At 39.7% G+C, this 18,804-nt stretch overlaps 2 protein-coding genes across 3 annotated transcripts in view; both read right to left on the bottom strand.

Annotated features, from left to right (window-relative positions):
* CASP8AP2 (caspase 8 associated protein 2) overlaps positions 1–18,804 on the bottom strand; it is a 51,465-nt gene that overhangs the window by 7,012 nt on the left and 25,649 nt on the right. The window contains exon 11 of one of the 2 annotated variants that reach the window (XR_006217742.1): positions 18,573–18,672. The gene's annotated coding sequence lies outside the window, so the exon portion shown is untranslated. The remainder of the gene's footprint in view (positions 1–18,572; positions 18,673–18,804) is intronic. The other variant, XR_006217743.1, reaches the window with a different exon arrangement.
* Positions 1,063–18,652, bottom strand: GJA10 (gap junction protein alpha 10). The gene is given in 4 exon segments (XM_007099232.3): positions 1,063–1,169; positions 1,172–1,237; positions 1,240–2,702; positions 18,573–18,652. Coding segments are annotated over 3 exon segments (1,620 nt in total). The 5' UTR covers positions 2,687–2,702; positions 18,573–18,652.

Genomic DNA, 18,804 nt, shown 5'->3' with positions numbered 1-18,804 from the left:
CTTCGTCTCAGGTCATGATCTCAGTCCGTGAGTTCAGACCCCACATCGGGCTCTGTGCTGACAGCTCAGAGCCTGGAGCCCGCTTTGGATTCTGTCTTCCTCTCTCTTTGCCCCTCCCCTGCTCACTCGCTCGCTTGCTCTTGCTCTTGCTCTCACTCTCTCTCTCAAAAATAAACATTAAAAAAAAAAAAAACTTTTAAAGCTATTAGGAGCAGTGGATAAAGCAAATGTCATTTTTTCTTTTTCCAGAACTGAGAAGAGTCCACAGTAAATATCCATTATGTCTTAACAATGGCCAGGAAATGCTTATTCCACACTGGCTTTTCAGAGAACAGAATTAAAATCAATACTATATTGATTTTAGTCTTTGTGAAATATATCACCAAATATTCATATATGACCTTTAAATGCCAGAGCTATTAAAACAATGGAGCACACCCTCCTTCTTTAGTGAGACAAGGGCTGCTGAAGGTTACAAATGCTCTCTTTTGATCCATTTTCCACACTGTGATAGAAAGAGCTTTCTAAAATGTAATGCTGATCCCTTAACTCCTCTGCTGCACACCCTCTATGGATTCTCCATTGCCTTCCCACAAGGCCTCCATGACCCTTCTCCACCCTTCCCTCTCCATAGCCTTCCTCCCACTCAGTGCTCCAGCCACATGTAGCTCCCCAGACATCCCTGCTGTGTCACACCTCTCAGCCTTTGTCTATGCTGCTCCCTGTACTGGGATGTCCTTCTTTCATGCACCCCAGTCCTCCTAGGTCTGGAGAAATTCACTACATCTTTCAAGACTCAATTCAAAAAAAAAAAAAAATGACTCAATTCAAAAGTAACTTCAACAATGAAGCTTTTCCTGACCCATTCATAAAGAATTGTCCACTCCCTCCTTTGCCTGCGCACTCCTTCTAACATGGCACCTTACACTTGATCACATTTATGTTTACCTGTATAACTTCCCCATCTAGACTCTGAGCCCTTTGATGGGAGAGACAGTATTTTATCCATTTATAAACCTAGCTCTTGCAAGACTGAATGATATAAAGTTCAGTAAGTTTATTTCATGAACTGAATTTAACTGAATGTACTGAATGACTGGATTCAACTCTCTATAAATTAACCTCCCTCACCTCCTCTCCCTCTCTCTCAACACACACGTATACACACCAGGAAATTGGAAAGGGAAGACTAAGAGGCAGCCAGAGTGGAACATCTCTTGTAATAGTTCTATGATCAGTCCTTACTTACCATTGATGTTCTATACCCAGTGGCAGAAGGCAGAAGCGAGGGACTATTTTCCCGGTGCAGAAGATCCAAGCAAGAGCTGTTCTGAGAACTGAAGCTTCTTGAGTCACTGTGCAACTGTCCCTTTTCAGACAGCAATCTGGACAGAAAGCTGGCCTTGCGACTATCCAGGTGAGATCTGTCTGTCCAGACCCCACTCTCTCTCATGCTGCCATCGCTGTCTCTACAGTGACTGTGCAACTCTGTAAGAGGCTCTCCTGAGGGTCGTAGATCCTGGGACTGCTCCCAGATTCCTATTGCATAGGATGGGCAATGTCTAGGAGCCATCTCTGTACATAGCCAGGACTGGGACTTTACATTTTCTAGGCCAAATGAATGGTCTGGTTGCTGTCCCTGGTGCTGAATTCGAGTACTATCATCCCAGGGACATGGACTGTGGACATGGAGCTGTCCGCTGTGCTGATCCTTCTCAGTCCACTCTTTTTTAATACAGCAAGGGTCTACTTCAAGTTGCCTGGGCTGTAGGCTTTGACATGTGGTTTTAGACTTCAGCACATTGACTTGAAAGACTTGCTGTTGATTGTTGGCTTGAAGTAAAGAGATTCTTTTAGGCAAGGGAGAGCAAATCATACAAGGCTGGGCCACCGAATATTTTTTCAAATGGAATGGAGTGCCACTTTCATCCTCAATGTCCTCATTGCTGGATTTCTCATAAAGTGCCCTCATGATTTTCCTGATTCCCAGATGAGATATTTCCAGTACATTAAGGAACAAAGAGATGGCTGCAATGCTGTGCATAAAGAGCATGAAAATTGTCTTCTCTGTGGGCCTGGATACAAAGCAATCCACTGCATTAGGGCAAGGAGGTTGAGTGCATTTGTAAAGGGGGTGCATTTGAAACCCATAGAGAACATACTGGCCTATCATGAACCCTACTTCCAGCACAGATCTCGTCAAGATGTGTAAGACATAGGTACGCAGAAGACATCCTTTCAGAGGGACTTTATGGATTCTCTTCTGCTCCTCCAATCTCTTCAGCTCTCTATCTATCCTTTGTTGCTCCTCCAATTCAAGCTCTGGATTCTCCATCCGGACTCTAAGGTGTGACTTTTTCCTCTGCCTCTCCTTTTCAAAGGCCCTGAGTCTATAAAGTGCATGGCCCATATACACCAGAGAAGGAGAAGACACAAAGATTATCTGTAAAACCCAGAACCTGATCAAAGAGATAGGGAAAGCATCATCATAACAGATATTGTTGCAACCTGGCTGCTGGGTGTTGCAGGCAAATGCTGACTGTTCATCATCCCAGACATCTTCAGCAGCCACACCGAGTACCAGCATTCGGAAAATGAAGAGAATGGTCAGCCAGATTTTCCCCACTATAGTTGAGTGGGAGTGAACTTCCTCTAGGATGTCACCCAGTAAATTCCAATCCCCCATGGTAAGAGATTAATGTCTGAAACATACAGAAAGTACTGAAGTTAATAGCACCCATGGATATAATGTATAAAGACACAGGCTCATTAATAAAGCAGTTTCTTTTTTCATGTCAGAAAAGCTATGAAGCATTTTCCAGCCCTAATTATTTATGGCCCATGCTTGATGAAATAGAATACTTCCAAGGAATATGATTTTGGAAGAAAAAAAAAAACTCAAGACCCTGCACAATCTGATCCAATTTCCTGCCTATCCTTTCCTTCTCTCTAACACAAAGTGGACTCATTCCATATATGCAATGGCCCTCATATTTGTACAATGCATTCCATCTCAAGTTTTGTTCATTTCTCTGCCCAGATGAGAGGCCCCATTAACCAGACATCCTACATGATCTTACATGAGTCTCAACTTTTCCAAGAAGTTTTTCCTTGCCATCCCATGTCAGAGTGGTTTTTCCCATTCGTAAATGCCCACACTATTTTTTATACCACTCATTTGGCACTGTGCCTAAAATGAGTTTTGTGAAGGCTGTGTCTTACATCCCTCATCTTGTACACTCTTTGCAGATAGGGACACATTCTATAGCATTTTGTTCTTTGCACACAGAAGGTATGAATAAATAATAGTGGGATGAATCATCTTTCCATTTTAAAACTCGGTTCCTTGACCTTATCACTGGAATAATCATCACATATACAACAAAAAAAAGTAAATCCTCATTATATATTATCCATGCTCCCACTGCAAGAAAACAAATCAGCCAAATATACCCTCTGGACCTGGCACAGGATAGCAGTAAAGATTAAGCAGACACAGAAACAGTACCAGACATGTGATTACATCCACAACGCCACATCTGGAACAGCATGTTTTCATGAAAGCTTTGCTAACTTAGAAGAAAAGTGAATATAAACCGCTTTTCTAGCAAGCTTGGATCCAGGAAAGAATTAAGGCAGAGCTGACATGAATAGGTTATTTGGTTTACCCTAAAAAAAAAGTTTTTCAAAGTTCAATGAGATTAAAAAGTTAGTAGATTAAAGGCTTCTAAGATGTAGACTTCCCAATATGAAAGATATGAAGAAAAAAACAGGAAAAGTGTTATTAAGTTAAAAACCAATAATGAAAGAATTTTCTCTTCCATAATTCACCCATTCAATAATATTTACTAAATCTTACTATCATCTAGGCATTGTCCTAGATGCCAGGGAATTCAACAGTGAACAAGATATACCTGGTCCAGCCCTCACAGTAGTTGGTCAGTAAGGAATCTCACTAACATAAAATGAACAAATCGTGAAAAGAATGGATGAATATCAACTCAAAAATACAAGAGATGGGGCGCCTGGGTGGCTCAGTCAGCTAAGGATCCACCTCTGATTTCAACCCAGGTCATAATATCACAGTTATGAGATCAAGCCCCACATCATTGGGCTCTGAGCTGGGTGTGGAGCCTGCTTGAGATTCTCTCTCTCCTTCTCCCTTTGCCCCTCCCCTGCTTGTGCTGTCTCTCTCTTTAAACACACACACACAACATGGAATCATTACATTTTCCCAACGTATCTCCAAAAAAAATAAATTCCAAGTGGAATAAAGTATTAAATGTAAAAATGTCAACCATAGGGGTGCCTGTGTGTCTGGTTCAGTTGGTTAAGCACCCAACTCTTGGTTTAGGTTCAGGTCATGATCTCACAGTTCATGGGATCGAGCCCTGCATCGGGTACAGACAGCACAGAGCTGGCTTGGGATACTCTCTCCCTCTCTCTGCCCCTACCCAACTCTCTCATCTCTCTGTCTCTCTCAAAATAAACATTAAAAAAAATTTTGAAGTTAACCATATAAGTATTATAATAAAATATGAAAGAATGTTTTAGAATCTTGAAATAGAGGAAGTCTTTTTTTAAGCACATCAATGCCAGAAATTATCATTGGAAAAAATTTTTAGATTTTACTCAGCGAAACTGAATGGCAAAACTGGAGCTGTCCCAGAAGGCATTTGGGTCTAGAAGACAATAAAAACAACAACAAAAAATACAAACTAAATATAAATATTTGTGAATAATCACTGAATAGGTAGAGAGGAGATCACTCAGGGACAAGAAAAAGTGAGCCAATGACAAAACCCTGAAAAATAACATAGGAGAATACGTCTACAAATAAAATACAAATAAAATGAATACAAATAAAGTAAAAGTGAGAAATGGCCAAAGAAAGTCGGGGGGCAGGGGGAGACTATGAAAACAGAGAACCATTACTGAAACCAAAGGATAGAGTTTCAAGGAGAGACACAATGCCAAATACACATACACATACTCCTATTTATATGAATTAAATGTGGGATATACCATGCTCAGGGATTGGCAAGCTCAGTATTTGTAAAGATGTCAGTTCTCCCCAAATGAATTGATTGATAGATTCAATGTGAGATTTTATATCAGAATAAAATAAAATCCTATAAATGTACATATATATGTATGCACATGTATATGGTGTGTGTGTGTGTGTGTATATATGTATATACACGTGTGTGTATATATATGTATATATATGTATATATATGTGTGTATATATAGTAGATATATGTAGATATATACACACATATATATATATATGACTTTGGACTATATGACTACGGAGACTTTATGACTTTGAAAAAAATACAGGGCACACACCAGGAAGTTAATACAGGTTACTGGAGGTCTGTAGGAAGTGATGACAGTGGAGGGGGGTAGGGGGGAAAAAAAAGGAAAAAGAATAAAGACTCTTCTTCTAAGCAAGTATGACTAATTTTTTATCCAAAGTAAACATTTATATAAATTTACCGGTATATGCATACATATATATAAATTTTTTTAAATAAAATATAAATAGTAGATACCTCTCTGAATTTGGGAGGGGTATTAATGAGACTTTTATTTTACTCTATATGTTTGCGAATTGCTTGAAATTCAAAAATTAAGGCAGTTACATATACTACTTGTAAATAAAATATTAGATTTAAAAATTTTGGACTTATGCCTTATTAGCTGAAGCAACAATTTACTAAGTTCTATCCTCTCTTAAAGAGTTCAGGTGCTTTCTCATTATTCCTTTAAAAATCTATGGACATTATTCTTTGTTTCAAAAATTTTTAAATGTTTATTTTTGAGACAGAGCAGGAGTGGGGGAGGGGCAGAGAGAGAGAGACAGAATCCGAAGCAGGCTCCAGGCTCCAAGCTGTCAGCACAGAGCCCAACACGGGGCTTGAACCCACAACTGCAAGATCACGACCCGAGCTGAAGTCGGACACTCAACTGACTGAACCACCCAGGCGCCACTAGACATTATTCTTTATTAAAAATTAATTCCTGAGGAGCCTGGGTGACTCAGTCAGTTGAACATCCGACTCTTGATTTCAGCTCAGGTCATAATCCCAGGGTGGGGCGATTGAGCTCCATGTCAGGCTCTGCACTGAGCATGGAACCTGCTTAAGATTCTCTTTCCCTCTGCCCCTCTCCCCCACTCGTGCACTCTCTCTTTCTCTCTCTAAAATAAAAAATAAAGATAAAAAATAATAATTCCTTTAGCACTTAAAAAAATATCTAGAGCTTCTATTTTATGTAAAAACACTGAAATGGGAAAGTTAACTCAATTTGTTAAATTATCCTCTACTTGGCAGTCCTAACCTATTTAATGTTTCTATTGCCAGTATCCCTTTAAAACTTGGGAATTATTATCTTTAAATAACAAGTAAAGGAAAACTGGTCCAACATGGAAAACAGGAATACAATCATGCATATTGACATGCAGGAGCAAAATCCTTTAGACAAATATTCCTGTTTCCCAAAAGTAACTACTTTTTATCAATAATGAAAACAGGTCCTAGAAATATTCTTGAATTTTATTATCAAATACTAATTTAGCATCTCCCATGTAAAAACTGGTGCTCCTTTCCTGAATTTTATTTCAGATCTTATCTTTCTATCCCCACAGGGATTTCCTATATTTCTCATAAACAAGGAAGTCCACATATTTACCACTTACCTTATAGGTGGTCAAAAATAATAGTAACTGCTCACAGAACCTTAAAGTTGGACCGTGAGTGGCTAATTAGTGAAAAACTGCTGCTGGTTGCAGATATAAAGCGTCTAATCAGCTGGGTGTGGGGCAGGATCCAGAATGAGCACAGTAGTTTTGATCAATGGAGTCTAACCTAGTTCTCTCTAGAGGTCAAAATGTTCTCTGGGGCTTTGCAATTCTCTTGTGATATTTTCCTCTAATTGACGCCATGCCTGAGCCCCTCCTGGTATATCATATTTACAAATGAAAAGTGAAACAAATGAGAATTTTCCTATCTTTTTTGTGGATGATCACAGTGATTTGAGTTTTGGGTGCATTTCTTCCAACCGATTGGGAATCCATGTCATAGATCAATGGGTCACGTCCAATTTCATTCAACAGCTGCCTGGGATGAGTCTTGCCTCATGAAATGTGAACAAGTAAAAATGGAGTGACAATCAAGCCCAAAGTGTTCTTGCAAATCATGCTAGGCTGCAAGTAGTAACATCTCAAAAAGAGATCAATAAAACAGAGAGGGGGCTGTACATGTCTGTAGATTATGCGTGCTACCAATACTCTATTAGGCTGAAACAGGCAGCTCAGGATATCCCCACCGCCCCCCCAACCAACTCCAAGTGGATAATCTGAAAGCCTTAGAAAGCTCTGTCAGATTTTTTGGAGAAAGTATTTGAATTCCAGAGAGGTCAAATAACTTACCCAATGTGGACAGAGACTAGGTCTCCTAACTCCCAGTCTTACATAGCATCTACATTAGTCACATCTCAAGTACACTCTTACTGCCATCTTAGAAGGGGTGACAGCAAGGGTGTTACTAGAACCCAATGGTGACTTCAAATCACAGCTCCTATGCACATTTCTGAGCCTGCTCTTTTCTGCTTAAATTTTGAAAGTATATAAAACTATTTAGGGCAGCTGGGTGGCTCAGTTGGTTAAGCGTCCAACTTCAGCTCAGGTCATGATCTCACAGTTCGTAAGTTCGAGACCGACATCGGGCTGTCTGCTGCCAGCACACAGCCCACTTTGGATATACTGTCCTTCCCTCTCTCTGCCCCTCCCCCACTTGTGTGCTTGCTCTCTCAAAAATAAACATTTTTTTTAAAAACTATTAATAGTTCCTATCATCCGCCTATTCTATTTTCACACATTTAGTTTTTAAAAAAGGATAAAAGGCTAAACAGGTGAGGAGCTCAAATTTCCACTATATCGCACACTAGCCTCAAGTACAAATTGCCAGAATTAACTAGAGGCAAAAACACATGATGTATTAATATGTGTATTTGTATAGTACTGGGCACACTGTCCCAAAAAGCCCTTGACATTTAATTCTAAAATTCACCTGAAGACTAATGAATGTAATACCTTTAATGCATTTTGTCAGAGTCAAACATTAAAATCATATATTATGCATTGAGTAATTCAGAATGGTACGCAAGAAACTCCTATTAGTTGCCTCAAGGGAGGTAACCGAGTGACTGGGGAAGAGGTGGGATGAATACTTTTACATTGAATCATCTGAACAGCAAATGCATTACCTAACTCAAGATAATAATGTTTAAACCAGAAAGTGAGGTTTAAAAAAAAAAAAAAAGCCCACAACCCTGTGTTGATGTATTTAAAAATCTCCTGCAGGGGCACTTGGGTGGCTCAGTCAGTTAAGTGTCTGACCTTTGCTTTTGATTCAGGTCATGATCTCACATTTGGTGAGTTGGAAGCCCACATGGGGCTCTGTGCTGACAGCGCAAAGCATGCTTGGGATTCTTTCTCTTCCTCTCTCTCTGCCCCTCCTCCACTCACTCTCTCAAAAATAAATTTTAAAATAAACTTTAAAAAAATAAAAATAAAAAACTTTTCCCTGATAAAACAATCTGATCATTCTTGAAGAGTTTTAGCAAGCAGAGGATTGGCACAAAGTCGGCGACTCTCCCATATCCTCACAGTAATAATGTGAAATGTCCCCATGAGGTAATACTGCCCTGCACTGCTGCTGGGGGGGAGGAGCTCTACGCACTGCCTCATCCCCACCAGCCCAACGGCTCAGCAGGAATTAGCACACTAAAGGATGAGAATCAGTGCCATAGAGAACAAGTTTTGTTTTGTTTTTTCAAGTTCCAACTTTCTGTCTCACCAAAAGAGATGTTGAATCTATGAAGTCACTGGCAGGCCCAAGACACACTCAGAGAAACAGAAGGGAAAAGGAAGTTTAGAAAGAACAAACGTAACAGGATGGAGGAAGGCGCACCTGGAATGAGAGCTCCACTAGCTACCGCCTCCGTGCTAGTCAATGGTATCAATACTTTCCATGTCACTGCACTCACAGCTGGTGATATACACTCCCTAGGGCCACGAGGGGTTGTTGGTTTTCTGCAAGCAGCTGTAAAACATTAGAACTGGGAAGGCTGACATAATATCAGTGAACAGAAATTCCGACTCATAGAGGGTAGCAGCAGCAGAAGACGAAAGCTCATTTGTGTCAAGTCCTCATCTGCTGAGATTCAGAGGAATTTACAATAAGAAAATAAGAGATTCCCAGAAGAAAGTGTGAGAAATTATAGGAACTGGGTTAACCTATCAGGTTCCTAGCAGAGAATTTGGTGTTCCTCAGATAAAAGGTATTACCATGCCAAAAGATAACCACACCAATTACAGAAAAACAGAACTACAAAATAAAAGGTCGAGGTGAGTGATTTTCAAAACACCGTAGGGGTGCCTGGCTGGCTCAGTCGGCAGAGCATGCAACTCTCAGTCTCAGGCCCATGGGTTCAAGTCCCGCATTGGGTGTGGAGATTACTTAAAAAAATAAAATCTTTTTAAAAAAGTAAAATAAAGGTAGTTCTACGAAGCATGAAATTAAATCCCACCTTCCACTTGGAAAAACATTCTATGATAGTGTCAACCTCACATTAATGAGTATATGAAATCCATAGCTGACTCATATTTAGGAGACACCACAGCTTAATAAACATAGTAGTTCACTCTCACCACTTTCAGCAAGTCCTCTCCCAATCCCAGGATATGTGCTCGTGAACATAATTTAACCTAATACCCTGGCCTTCAATTATATATCCTTATAGGAATTTGTTCTACAGATTTACCTGCACATGTATAAAATGATGTGTACAAAGTGATTCATTACAGTACTGCTGCATTTGCAGAAGATAGGAAATGCCAGAATGTCCATCAATAGGGAAATGGTTAAACACAATAAATTCTCATTTATTATTATTCTCCCACCCCCACCGCCCACAAGGGGTAATCCCTCCAGCAACCCTTTGTTCTCTATATTTAAGAGTCTCTTATGTTTTGTCCCCCTCCCTGTTTTTATATTATTTTTGCTTCCCTTCCCTTAAATTCATCTGTTTTGTATCTTAAAGTCCTCATATAATATTTGTCTTTCTCTAATTTCACTTAGCATAATACCTTCTAGTTCCATGCATGTAGTTGCAAATGGCAAGATTTCATTCTTTTTGATTACTGAGTAATACTGAAGTGTATTTATATATATATATATATATATATATATATCTCACATCTTCTTTATCCATTCATCCATCGACGAACATTTGGGCTCTTTCCATACTGTGGCTATTGTAGATAGTGCCGCTAAACATTGGGGTGAATGTGCCCCTTCGAAACAGCCTATCTGTATCCCTTGGATAAATACCTAGTGGTGCAATTGCTGGGTCATATGGTAGTTCTATTTTTAATTTTTTGAGGAACTACTATACTGTTTTCCAAGGTGGCTGCACCAGTTTGCAGTGCAAAAGAGATCCTCTTTCTCCGCATCCTTGCCAACATCTGTTGCCTGAGTTGTTAAATGTTAGCCATTCTGACAGGTGTGAGGTGGTATCTCATTGTGGTTTGGGTTTGTATTTCTCTGATGATGAGTGATGTTGAGCATTTTTTCATGTGTTGGTTGGCCATCTGGATGTCTTCTTTGGAGAAGTATCTGTTCATTTCTTTTGCCCATTTCTTCACTGGATTATTTGTGTTTTGGGTGTTGAGTTTGGTAAGTTCTTTATAGATTTCGGATACTAACCCTTTATCTGACATGTCATTTGCAAATATTTTCTCCCATTCCATTGGTTGCCTTTTAGTTTTGCTAATTGTTTCCTTTGCTGTGCAGAAGCTTTCTATTTTGATGAGGTCCCAATTCTTATTTTTGCTTTTTTTTTTTTTTTTTTTCAACGTTTTTTATTTATTTTTGGGACAGAGAGAGACAGAGCATGAACGGGGGAGGGGCAGAGAGAGAGGGAGACACAGAATCGGAAACAGGCTCCAGGCTCTGAGCCATCAGCCCAGAGCCTGACGCGGGGCTCGAACTCACGGACCGCGAGATCGTGACCTGGCTGAAGTCGGACGCTTAACCGACTGCGCCACCCAGGCGCCCCTTATTTTTGCTTTTGTTTCCCTTGCCTCCAGAGATGTGTTAAGAAGTTGCTGTGGCCAAGGTCAAGGAGGTTTTTGCCTGCTTTCTCCTGGAGGATTTTGATGGCTTCCTGTCTTACATTTAGGCCTTTCATACATTTTGTGTTTATTTTTGTGTATTGTGTAAGAAAGTGGTCCAGGTTCATTTTTCTGCATATCGCTGTCCAGTTTTCCCAGCACCATTTGCTGAAGAGACTGTCTTTATTCCATTGGATATTCTTTCCTGCTTTGTCAAAGATTAGTTGGCCATATGTTTGTGTGTCCATTTCTGGGTTCTCTATTCTGTTCCATTGATCTGAGTGCCTGTTTTTGTGCCAAACCTTCTTGATTTTTAAACCACATAAATGTATTATCTAGACAAAAATTTTGATTAAATATATGTAATTTACCCACAAGAAGCTAAGTCTATGCCTTCCCCAACTCTTCTCTGCCTCGGTGTCCTTCAAGGATCAGATCACATAGCACTTCCTCTATGTTGCCCCAACTTGTTCCTTGTAACACTAGTATACCACTTCTCACAGTTAGTTGGGTGTTTGTCTTCCCGGGAAGCTGAACTCCTTCAGAGGAAGAATGATTCATCTTTTTATCACCAGCTCCTATCACAATGTCAGGACTTAGGCACCTCAAGATACATTTAATTTTTAAAATATACCTCAAGTGCATTGAATCAAATCAGTCATAATCCTTGTATCAAGGCACACACACTGCCTTTATTCTTCCATGGAAGAAATCTTTTAAAGTTTTTGTTTGTTTGTTTGTTTGTTTGTTTGAGAGAGAGAGAGAGAGAGAGAGAGAGAGAGAGAGAGCACGAGCCAGGAAGAGAGGCAGAGGGAGAGAATCCCAAGCAGGCTCCATACTCAACAGAGCCCATGTGGGGCTTGATGCCATGACCTTGGGATCATGACCTAAGCCGAAATCACGAGTCAGATGCTCAACTGACTGAGCCACCTAGGCACCCCCAAAATTTATTTTCTAATAATAGAGTCAATATCCATGAACCCATACCAAACTGAGAACTAGAACACTGACACTAAATTATATTTCTCTAGATGCTATCCCTTCCCTTTGCCTCTTTGAATCTAGACATAGAGCTTACAGCCTTCACAAAAATTAACTCGAAATGGATCACAGACAATACACTTGTCACCATCTTATCTGAAGGCTACGTTAATTTTCCTCCTCTGCCATAAACTAGGCCACAGAAGTCTAGTCTAGTCTTGACATCTCCCAGAACTTTAGACTGGGCCACAATATTAATCTGATTGGATCTGATGAGAGAGCGGTAGCAAATATGGTAGATGCTTTAGTAATAAGACATGCAAGCCACAGGGCAGGATATAAACTCCCCCCCTCCCCCCCAAAATTAAGGTGCCTGCCACCTCAGTGGTTTCTGGAGGTCCAGCCTTTACAAAGTGAAAGATAAGTTGCTGTCCTTTGCACTAAAATAAGCACACACACGCACACACAAAACCCCACAATGCTTGATAAGCTTTTATGAATTCTAGAGGCCACTTGATGTGTTATTTGGCCCACTAAATGATCAACCTGTAAAGCTGTCAGCTTTCACTGGGGAACAAAGAAAAGGCTCTGCAACAAGTTCAGGTTGTAGTACAAAAGTCGTGCAAGATGCCAGCAAATCAGATGATACTCAAAGAGATGATAGCTAATATGTTGCATGAAGTCTCTGGTAAGCTTCAATGAAACAATCAGAGTGCATACCTCCAGGGTTTTATAGCAAAGCTATGCCTTGTGGGAGACTGAATGCCTGACCATGGGAAATCAAGTGACCAGGTGACCCAAGCTGCCCAGAATTAATTGGGTGTTATCTGAACCACCCAACCAAAAAGTACTAAATGCAGCATTCATCAATTAAGATGAAAAAAAGCAGGCTGAGGCAGGTCTGAAAGATACAAGTGACATAAGCAGGTAGCTCAGACTCTAGTATGTAATACTGTACCTGCTTTCTTTTCACTCAGTCCAAACCTATAGCTTCATGTGCAGCTCCTTATAACCGGTTAGGTGAGGAGAAAGATTTGGGTCTGGTTTCCAGGTGTTTCTGCATTACATGCTAACACAAGCCAGAAGCAGACTGCTATAGTATTACAACCCAAATCAGGACAGAATGAAAAAGGGAAAAAAGGGAAATTCTCCCCCAAGGAGGGGGGATAGAAGAAGTATAGAACCTTTTTTTTTTTTTTTTTTTTAAGTTTGCTCATTTATGGGGCGCCTGGGTGGCTCAGTCGGTTAAGCGTCCGACTTCAGCTCAGGTCACGATCTCGCGGTCCGTGAGTTCGAGCCCCGCGTCGGGCTCCGGGCTGATGGCTCAGAGCCTGGAGCTTGCTTCCGATTCTGTGTCTCCCTCTCTCTCTGCCCCTCCCCCGTTCATGCTGTGTCTCTCTCTGTCTCAAAAATAAATAAACGTTAAAAAAAAAAAATTTAAGTTTGCTCATTTATTTTGAGAGAGAGAGGAAGCACGCATCGGGGAGGGGCAGAGAAAGAGGGAGAGATTGAGAATCCCAAGCAGGCTGCACTGCCAGTGCAGAGCCAGACATGGGGCTCAAACTCACAAACTGTGAAATCAGGACCTGAGCCGAGGTTGGTCGCTCAACCAACTGGGCCACCCAGGCGCCCCAGGGTATAGGACTTATAACAATATATATAGTTGTCTCCTTCCTTCACTCTGAGAGCCAAAGCTAGAACCTATTCAAGGACAGTGGTTAAAGGCTTGACTGGATGGTTAAAGACTTAGAACATAATTGGATATATGACAAAGTCTTAGGGAAGCAGCAATGTGAATGGACTTCTAACATTGTAAACAAAGAATGAATATTGTGTCCCAGGTGAATGTTCACAAAAGGCACCTTGCAGAAGAGAATCTCCATGAGATGGCCAAGATAATACATTCTGGAAATGAGTCTCTTCCCCGTGCAAACCCAGTGCTTACTTAATGGACCCATGTACAAAATGGCCATATGGCAAGAAAGCAAGCTTTGTATGGGCTCAACAACATGGACTTCCCCTCACCACAGCTGTTCTTGTTACCTCCATTGTGTAAGGCTTATCCTATCAACCACGAAGTCAAAGTTGAGTTCAAATACGGACTACCAACTACTAAGTAGCAGGTGTATTATAGCAGACCATCCATGGAGGGGAGGCAATTATATTATTGGAATGACACTATGGAATACCTGTTCACCATTATCACATTCCACACATTTTCTGTCCAAGAAACTCATTTCACAGCAAAATACATTCAGCAAATGGGTTTATGCTCATGTCTTTCACAATTTCATCATATACCTCTCACAGAAAACAGAAAAAAGAGCACTTCCAATGCATTTTATGAAGCCAGCATAATAACCTGAATACCAAAACCTGAGAAGGCATTATTAAGAAAATATTTTAGATCTCACAAAAAAATTAAAAACCCACAGAATATCCTAAACAAAACATTAGCAAACCAAATCTAATATTATATAAAGAGGATCTACTACATCACATTAAAGTGAGGCTGATTTTTTTTTAAGTTTATTTATTTCGGGAGAGAGCATGAAAATATACATGCATGAGAGCAGGGCAGGGGCAGAGAGAGGGGGAGAGGACCCCAAACAGGCTCCAGGCTCAATCTCACAATTGTGAGATCATGACCTGAGCCAAAAGCAAGAGTCGAACACTTAACCCACTGAGCCACCCAGGTGTCCCAAACTTAGGCTTATTCTGAGACTACAAGGTTTGTTTAGTATTTAAAAATCAACATAATTCACATTTACAAAATAAAAGAAAATTTTAATAAAAGTAAACATCCATTCATGATTTTTTAAAAATTTATTTTAGAGAGAGAACGTGCAAGTGTGAGTGGGGGAGGGGCAGAGAGGCAGAGAGAGAGGGAGGAGAGAGAAACCCAAGCAGGTTCCATATGGAGCCCCGTGCAGGGCTTGAACTCAAGAACCATGAAATCATGACCTGGGCCCAAATCAAGAAATCCCACGCTTAACCAACCAAGCCACCTGGGAACCCCCATTCAGGATTTTAAAAAAAAAAAAATTCTGGGGCGCCTGGGTAGCTCAATTGGTAAAGCGTCCAACTTCGGCTCAGGTCATGGTCTCACAGTTTGTGAGTTCAAGCCCCACATCAGGCTCTATGCTGATAGCTCAGAGCCTGAAGCCTGCTTCAGATTCTGTGTCTCCCTCTCTCTCTGCCCTTCCCCCGCTCACACTGTGTCTCTCTCCTTCTCAAAAATAAATACACATAAAAAAAACTTTTTTTTAAATTCTTAGGAATAGAAAGAAGGAAACTTCCTTAAACTGTAGTGGTTTTTATTTTTGTTTTTAATTTACAGGAAACCTTATATTTATAAAATATTGAGTCTTCACTATGAGATCAGGAATAAGACTAGTTCACTACCTTAGTGTTCACTAGTATCAAATTCTAAACTTTATTGTATTAAAGGTCTTTGACAGTGCAAAAAAAAGTAGGAAAAAAAGCTTACAGATTATAAAGAAAGAATTAAAACCATGATTTTGTACAGAAGATTCAAAAGAATTTACAAATTTTTGACACATATATGATAGTTCAGCAAATTTCTAGGTATAAAGTCTGTATACCTGTATTTCTGTATCCCCAAAAGAAAACTAAATCATTTACTACAGGATCAGATACTATCAAACACTAAGAAAAATCTAATGAAAAATATGCAAGCCTTATACACACATACACACCATTATTTAAATAATTACAATAAATGGTGGAATATACCATGCTCAAGGACTGGAAAATTCAACACTGTAAACATGTCAGTTCTCCCCGAATTTATTCAGATTCTGTGGAACTTGATAAACTGATTCTAATATGTATGTGGAAATGTGAAGAACCAAATATATCCACTAGGAGAGTGAGGAAAGAAAACAAAGTGATGGAACTTGTCTACTGAATATCAAAACTTATTATAAAGCTACAATAATTAAGAGAGTGATAAGAAACTAAAAATAGAACTACCCTATGGTCCAGCAATTGCATTATTAGATATTTACTCAAAGGATACAAAAATACACTCAAAGGGCACATGCACCCCAGTGTTTAGAGCATTATCAATAATAGCCAAACTATGGAAAGAGCACAAATCTCCACTGATGAATGGATAAAGGGGTGGTAACGAAGGGGTAGTGTGTGTGTATGTGTATATATATACATATACATATATATATATACACATACACACACATATACACAATACCAGTATTACTCCGCCACCAAAAAGAATGAGCTCTTGCCATTTGCAGTGGTGTGGATAGAGCTAGAATGTATTATGCTAAGTGAAATGAGTCAATCAGTGAAAGACTAATACCATTATGATTTCAACTCATGTGGAATTTAAGAAACAAAACAGATGAACATATGGGAAGGTGGAGGAAGAGAAGTGAGGGAAACCACAAGAGACTCTTAATGATAGAGAACAAAGTAAGGGTTGATGGAAGGAGATGGGTGGGAGATTAAAGATTAAAATTAAGAATGTATATTCATCAAAAAATATGTGATCCAAGGAAAGGCAAACAACAAAGTAGGAAAAGGGATTTCCACATACAGAATAAAGAACTCATATCCAGAATATATAAATTATTCCTACAAATTAATAAAAGAGATCAGAGACTTGAACAGGGACTTTACCAAAAAAGGAAATTCAAATAGCCAACAAACATTCAGGAGGTATCATTCCACCAGAATGGCTAAGATTAAAGACTTATCATACTGAGTGGTAGAGAGCATGTGCAGAAACTGGAGCTCACACTACTGAAGAAGTATAAATGGATAAACACACTTTAGAAAACTGTTTGGCAGAGTTTACTAAAACTTCACACCTTTATTCTCATTCTTGACCTGGATGAGTGTTATACAAGTATCCACTTTGTGAAAATTTACAGAGCTACTTTTCCTCAATGCCACACTTTAATTTTTTTTAAGCTTAGTCTTTTTTAATGTTTATTTTTATTTTTGAGAGTGCATGCATGAACGAGCGGGGAGGGGCAGAGACAGAGGGAGACAGAGGATCCAAAGCAGGCTCCATGCTGACAGAGTCAGTCAGATGCAGGACTTGAATACACAAACCATGAGATCATGACCTGAGCCGAAGTTGGTCACTCAACCGACTGAGCCACCCAGGTGCCCCACCAGACTTTAATTTTTAAAGTTCAGCGTTTTTATATTTGTACCTTCATCCTAACAAGGCAAGGACTCTAACATTTTCTTGGTCCCTTGACCTCCATCATGTTGATACTGTCTAAAATTAATTATGGGTATTTCCTCTTTTCTCTTTCTCGTCCTAGTCACACTTTACCCAGGTATCTAACCACTCCTTCTGCCTAGCTCTGATAATAGCTCTTGGACTTATTGTTGCTGAGCATTTTCTCAAAAAATGTTTATGATGTGGATTTTTGATTGGTAAATCTTAATGATTGTATTAAGCCCTCACATTTGAATAACAATTTAAATGGATGTAAAACTTTAGGTCCAATACTTTAAAAGGTTTTCTTACATCAGTTTTGCTCTTGAAAAGACAGATCTGATTCTTATTCCTTTATACAAGAAAAATTTTTATTTTTTACAAGAGTAACTTTTAGATTTTTCTCATTATCAGTATGTCTCTAGATGTGGGTACTTTCTTCTTGTTTGGCACTTCATGGCCCTTTCAATCTTTAATTTTTTCTTATCCTGGACCTCTTTTGTTACTTGAATGGTGGCACATCTACTTTGTCCTTCATCTCACTTAAATCTGCATTCATGTCTTCTTTTTTCTCTTTTGCTTCTTTCTGGGAGAATTTCTCAATTTGACTTTCCAACTCACTAACTCATTAATCAGCCGTACTCATTCAATTTTTATTCCACTTAATTATGTTATTTTAAATATGTTTTTTATATTTCAACTTGGCTCATTATTTCTTATTCTTATACCACACTGCTAAACTCTTCCCTTTTTTTTCTGTTTACAGGCTTAATTTTAGAGTCTGATGATCTTATGTAATTGAGTTTTCTTTTGAACCAGTGGCATTTCTTGGTAATCACTTTACTTTGGCTTGTGAACTCACTTACCTGATGGTATGGGCTCTTCTGAGTGATAGAATGCCCTGGGGAAAGGCTGAGGGCAGCAATCTGGGCTATGTTGGGGGTTCAAAGAGAGGGAAGAAGATAAAGCCCTATGGTGCACAGCCCCAACACTACAAAAACCACAGTAAATTATTTGTTTGTTATCTACGAAGTAACCTTTCAACCATAGCTCCCTCTTTAGACACCGTGGGAGAAATAGCAATTTCCTAAGGCATTTCCTAAAGTCTAGGGCCTACGCTGTAACCCATTAGTCCTTTAAGTCTGGAGGGGGAGGAGTGAACAAATAATGCACAAGCTAGTCAGTCCTTACCTGTTTTCCCCAAATCTTCACCCAAAAGGGTTTTGTGCTGCCCAGATTTTATCTGTGAGGACACCTGCAGCAGAGGTCTGGTTCACTGTACTAGTACCTGCTGTGAGAAAGCAGGCAAAGGCAACTGGTTTTCTCTAATGAATCTAGTCACATTCAGCCAGCCATACCCCCACCAAGAACCACTTCAAAACAGCTCCCATATCCCCTGTTTTACTTTTTTTTCTTGTAATTA

Source organism: Panthera tigris, chromosome B2 (assembly GCF_018350195.1).
Source record: "Panthera tigris isolate Pti1 chromosome B2, P.tigris_Pti1_mat1.1, whole genome shotgun sequence".
In the NCBI taxonomy this organism is placed as follows: Eukaryota; Metazoa; Chordata; class Mammalia; order Carnivora; family Felidae; genus Panthera; species Panthera tigris.
Note: the sequence above shows the minus strand (reverse complement) of the source record. Positions and strands in the feature narration are given on the sequence as shown.